At 34.3% G+C, this 6000-nt stretch overlaps 1 protein-coding gene across 1 annotated transcript in view; it reads left to right on the plus strand.

Annotated features, from left to right (window-relative positions):
- Window positions 1-6000, plus strand: part of LOC122797897 (putative postmeiotic segregation increased 2-like protein 3) — a 198701-nt gene that overhangs the window by 113915 nt on the left and 78786 nt on the right. Inside the window, exon 2 of the mRNA XM_044066416.1 lies at window positions 2755-2930. Within this exon, the coding sequence (XP_043922351.1) occupies window positions 2755-2930 (176 nt within the window). The remainder of the gene's footprint in view (window positions 1-2754; window positions 2931-6000) is intronic.

Below are 6000 nucleotides of genomic sequence, written 5' to 3' on the forward strand. Positions count from 1 at the left end.
TACTTTGTATCTAGTAAACACATATAAATATGGTTATACCTGTGTTAATTTACATAATGATACTTTGTATCTAGTAAACACATATAAATATGGTTATACCTGTGTGTGCTGTGTTATTTACATAATGATACTTTGTATCTAGTAAACACATATAAGTATGGTTATACCTGTGTGTGCTGTGTTATTTACATAATGATACTTCGTATCTAGTAAACACATATAATGTGGTTATACGTGTGTGTGCTGTGTTATTTACATAATGATACTCTGTATCTAGTAAACACATATAATGTGGTTATACCTGTGTGTACTGTGTTATTTACATAATGATACTTTGTATCTAGTAAACACATATAAATATGGTTATACCTGTGTGTGCTGTTATTTACATAATGATACTTTGTATCTAGTAAACACATATAAATATGGTTATACCTGTGTGTGCTGTGTTATTTACATAATGATACTTTGTATCTAGTAAACACATATAATGTGGTTATACCTGTGTGTGCTGTGTTATTTACATAATGATACTTTGTATCTAGTAAACACATATAAATATGGTTATACCTGTGTGTGCTGTGTTATTTACATAATGATACTTTGTATCTAGTAAACACATATAATGTGGTTATACCTGTGTGTGCTGTGTTATTTACATAATGATACTTTGTATCTAGTAAACACATATAAATATGGTTATACCTGTGTGTGCTGTGTTATTTACATAATGATACTTTGTATCTAGTAAACACATATAAATATGGTTATACCTGTGTGTGCTGTGTTATTTACATAATGATACTTTGTATCTAGTAAACACATATAAATATGGTTATACCTGTGTGCGCTGTGTTATTTACATAATGATACTTTGTATCTAGTAAACACATATAATGTGGTTATACGTGTGTGTGCTGTGTTATTTACATAATGATACTCTGTATCTAGTAAACACATATAAATATGGTTATACCTGTGTGTGCTGTGTTATTTACATAATGATACTCTGTATCTAGTAAACACATATAAATATGGTTATACCTGTGTATGCTTTGTTATTTACATAATGATACTCTGTATCTAGTAAACACATATAAATATGATTATACCTGTGTATGCTTTGTTATTTACATAATGATACTCTGTATCTAGTAAACACATATAACTATGGTTATACCTGTGTGTGCTGTGTTATTTACATAATGATACTTTGTATCTAGTAAACACATATAATGTGGTTATACCTGTGTGTGCTGTGTTATTTACATAATGATACTTTGTATCTAGTAAACACATATAATGTGGTTATACCTGTGTGTGCTGTGTTATTTACATAATGATACTTTGTATCTAGTAAACACATATAATGTGGTTATACCTGTGTGTGCTGTGTTATTTACATAATGATACTTTGTATCTAGTAAACACATATAAATATGGTTATACCTGTGTGTGCTGTGTTATTTACATAATGATACTTTGTATCTAGTAAACACATATAATGTGGTTATACGTGTGTGTGCTGTGTTATTTACATAATGATACTCTGTATCTAGTAAACACATATAAATATGGTTATACCTGTGTGTGCTGTGTTATTTACATAATGATACTTTGTATCTAGTAAACACATATAATGTGGTTATACCTGTTTGTGCTGTGTTATTTACATAATGATACTTTGTATCTAGTAAACACATATAATGTGGTTATACCTGTGTGTGCTGTGTTATTTACATAATGATACTTTGTATCTAGTAAACACATATAAATATGGTTATACCTGTGTGTGCTGTGTTATTTACATAATGATACTTTGTATCTAGTAAACACATATAATGTGGTTATATGTGTGTGTGCTGTGTTATTTACATAATGATACTCTGTATCTAGTAAACACATATAAATATGGTTATACCTGTGTGTGCTGTGTTATTTACATAATGATACTCTGTATCTAGTAAACACATATAAATATGGTTATACCTGTGTATGCTTTGTTATTTACATAATGATACTCTGTATCTAGTAAACACATATAAATATGGTTATACCTGTGTGTGCTGTGTTATTTACATAATGATACTTTGTATCTAGTAAACACATATAAATATGGTTATACCTGTGTATGCTTTATTTACATAATGATACTCTGTATCTAGTAAACACATATAAATATGGTTATACCTGTGTGTGCTGTGTTATTTACATAATGATACTTTGTATCTAGTAAACACATATAAATATGGTTATACCTCTGTATGCTTTGTTATTTACATAATGATACTCTGTATCTAGTAAACACATATAAATATGGTTATACCTGTGTGTGCTGTGTTATTTACATAATGATACTTTGTATCTAGTAAACACATATAAATATGGTTATACCTGTGTGTGCTGTATTTACATAATGATACTTTGTATCTAGTAAACACATATAACTGTGGTTATACCTGTGTATTGCTGTTTTGATGCACCATAATAGTGACAGTTTCTAAAAACGCTATATTGTCTAGTGTTGTTTTAGAGATTTTGCATGTGGAATCCCGCTGAAGTAGGTTGTTCCTTTTCAACATTCCCATTTAGCAAATGTAATAAAGGTAGAAGTAAGAACATAAATACTGGAGAATAGATTTGTCACTACTAAAAATGGCCGTAGATGAATGTCATTTAAGTATCAGATGTTATCAATGCTTGATTTGAAGTGTCTATATTTGCAGAACAAATTTTACACTTTTTTTATCTCAGATTCCAGAAACTTTTGAAGATGTTGCTGTGGAATTCTCGATGGAAGAATGGAAGATGTTAACCAAACGGGACAAATTGCTGTACCAGGAGGTGATGGCACAGAACTTTGATCACATGGTATCCATAGGTAAGGATGGTGATCTTGGATCTAAACATGAAAATGATGGTACAGAACTGTGAGCACATGGTATATGTAGGTAAATGGTTCCAGGGCCACACAAGGACATGATGTTGCACCAGACAAGGAAGTAGTGTTAATCTTTAATCTACTTACAAAAGTATAGTAAAAACCACCAGGTGGGTGACGCAGATTTATGGAATTTGCTTTCACCTGTAGCCAACTGAAACAGATGTCTGTGGAGTGGTATAGCATTCTGATTTGTAAGGGAGTGATCAGAGTGATGGATTTTAGCGCGTTGCTCAGAGGTGGGCAGTAGGATTTGTGTCAAAACTTTAAAATTAACATGTTTTGTAGGAATGTAATTCTGTCTTTAAAAGGGAGGCAGTTTGCTTTGTGTGTTGTAATACAATAATGATTATTCAGTTGGTAGAGGTTTGTAAATCTAAGAACACTTTTTATCACTCCTCTGTGAAATGGAGGCGGGCACTGTGTGCTGAACTAAAGGTATAATTTGGGATGTTGTTTTCCAGTCTGTGAAGAACATATGATAGATTGGTGGATATATGTGCAATTTTAAGATGTGACAATACTTTCTGAGTTTGAGGTTTGATTTGAGATTGAAAGGTTAAGAACTGACCAATCAGAACGCCAAGGTATTGTTATTCCATTACAGCAGGAAGTAGAAATCCATCGGGATCTACAAGCCAACATAATGTTGGATTTTTTTTACATTCATTTCTAATTAATTTTCTGACAACCAGTTGTGCTGTGAGGAGAAGTCAGTGAGTGATATTTCTAGTAATGAGGCACATTGTTGTGATGAAGGGAGAACAATATCATTAGTATATAGTAATAAACTGGTGTGTAGAAGGTCATGGAGAAGTCAGAGTGAGTGATATTTGTAGTAATGATGCACATTGTTGTGATGAAGGGAGAACAGTATCATTAGTATATAGTAATAAACTGATGTATAGAAGGTCATGGAGAGGTCAGAGTGAGTGATATTTCTAGTAATGAGGCACATTGTTGTGATGAAGGGAGAACAGTGTCATTAGTATATAGTAATAAACTGGTGTGTAGAAGGTCAAGGAGAAGTCAGAGTGAGTGATATTTCTAGTAATGAGGCACATTGTTGTGATGAAGGGAGAACAGTATCATTAGTATGTAGTAATAAACTGGTGTGTAGAAGGTCATTGGGAGGTCAGAGTGAGTGATATTTCTAGTAATGAGGCACATTGTTGTGATGAAGGGAGAACAGTATCATTAGTATGTAGTAATAAACTGGTGTGTAGAAGGTCATGGAGAAGTCAGAGTGAGTGATATTTCTAGTAATGAGGCACATTGTTGTGATGAAGGGAGAACAGTATCATTAGTATATAGTAATAAACTGATGTATAGAAGGTCATGGAGAGGTCAGAGTGAGTGATATTTCTAGTAATGAGGCACATTGTTGTGATGAAGGGAGAACAGTATCATTAGTATATAGTAATAAACTGATGTATAGAAGGTCATGGAGAGGTCAGAGTGAGTGATATTTGTAGTAATGAGGCACATTGTTGTGATGAAGGGAGAACAGTATCATTAGTATATAGTAATAAACTTGATGTATAGAAGGTCATGGAGAAGTCAGAGTGAGTGATATTTCTAGTAATGAGGCACATTGTTGTGATGAAGGGAGAACAGTATCATTAGTATGTAGTAATAAACTGGTGTGTAGAAGGTCATGGAGAGGTCAGAGCGAGTGATATTTGTAGTAATGAGGCACATTGTTGTGATGAAGGGAGAACAGTATCATTAGTATATAGTAATAAACTGGTGTGTAGAAGGTCATGGAGAGGTCAGAGCGAGTGATATTTGTAGTAATGAGGCACATTGTTGTGATGAAGGGAGAACAGTATCATTAGTATGTAGTAATAAACTGGTGTGTAGAAGGTCATGGAAAGGTCAGAGTGAGTGATATTTGTAGTAATGAGGCACATTGTTGTGATGAAGGGAGAACCGTATCATTAGTATATAGTAATAAACTGGTGTGTAGAAGGTCATGGAGAAGTCAGAGTGAGTGATATTTGTAGTAATGAGGCACATTGTTGTGATGAAGGGAGAACAGTATCATTAGTATATAGTAATAAACTGATGTATAGAAGGTCATGGAGAGGTCAGAGTGAGTGATATTTGTAGTAATGATGCACATTGTTGTGATGAAGGGAGAACAGTATCATTGGTATAGAGTAGTAAACTGATGTATAGAAGGTCATGGAGAAGTTAATTAATGAACAGGACAAAATGAGAGATCCTAGTGGTTCCAAACCTTCAGAACATATTTCCACTCATCCAAACTGACAAGCAGCTCAAGCTGAGCTGATTAAAAGACAAGTTTGGGCACAAACCCTTCAGAGCTTTACTGCCAACAAACATTACACTCCTCTGAGGGTTTTGAGGATCAGCTTGTGCTTTCCTTAGCGGGGCAGATAAGTTCCCTTTGCGGGGGTGACTACTTCTTCTCATTTTTTATTGTTGTTTTATTACTTTCCTCTTCAGGGAAGTTGAAATGTTATGTTAATGGATTGTCTCGAGACTGTAATGTACTTTTAAACAGAGCTCTCTTTGTTTCTGTCAGCTTAAAAGTAGTGTTATCTAACTTTTATTTTAATATTGTAGGGCTGTCATAGTGTTTGAAAGTGCTTTTTACTGTGTGTTTTCTGTCAGTCCCCCCCAAAATAATAACTTATGTGCACTGATAGTTTTACTGTCATTTTTGTTTGTTTTCCCCACAATAGAGGGACCATTTAGATTATCAGTCCCACAGCTGGTCTTTCTTCCAGCCACAAAAACAAAAAGTTAAACAGCCTTGCAGCAGGTTAGTAATTTGTCTCAGCCTCAGGTGGGTGACTCTGCTGTGGCCATTTGTTGTACCTCAGACCACTCATCTTTTACCCCAGATCCCTCTGGTGTAGCACCTACAGCCACTATGGACTGGGGGTTAGCCACGTCCTCTCTGGCTTTTGGGGTCTCCTCACTGTGCAAGGGAGAATCACTCTTGTCAGTCCTGGGAGAGGTATCAGGGAAGGTTTCACTGTTGTGTCAGAATGCTGTACCCATCCCTGGGGAAGCAGTGGCTGCCATTA

The sequence above is a fragment of the Protopterus annectens genome, chromosome 3.part1 (assembly GCF_019279795.1).
Source record: "Protopterus annectens isolate FY-2018-M chromosome 3.part1, PAN1.0, whole genome shotgun sequence".
Lineage (NCBI taxonomy): Eukaryota > Metazoa > Chordata > Ceratodontiformes > Protopteridae > Protopterus > Protopterus annectens.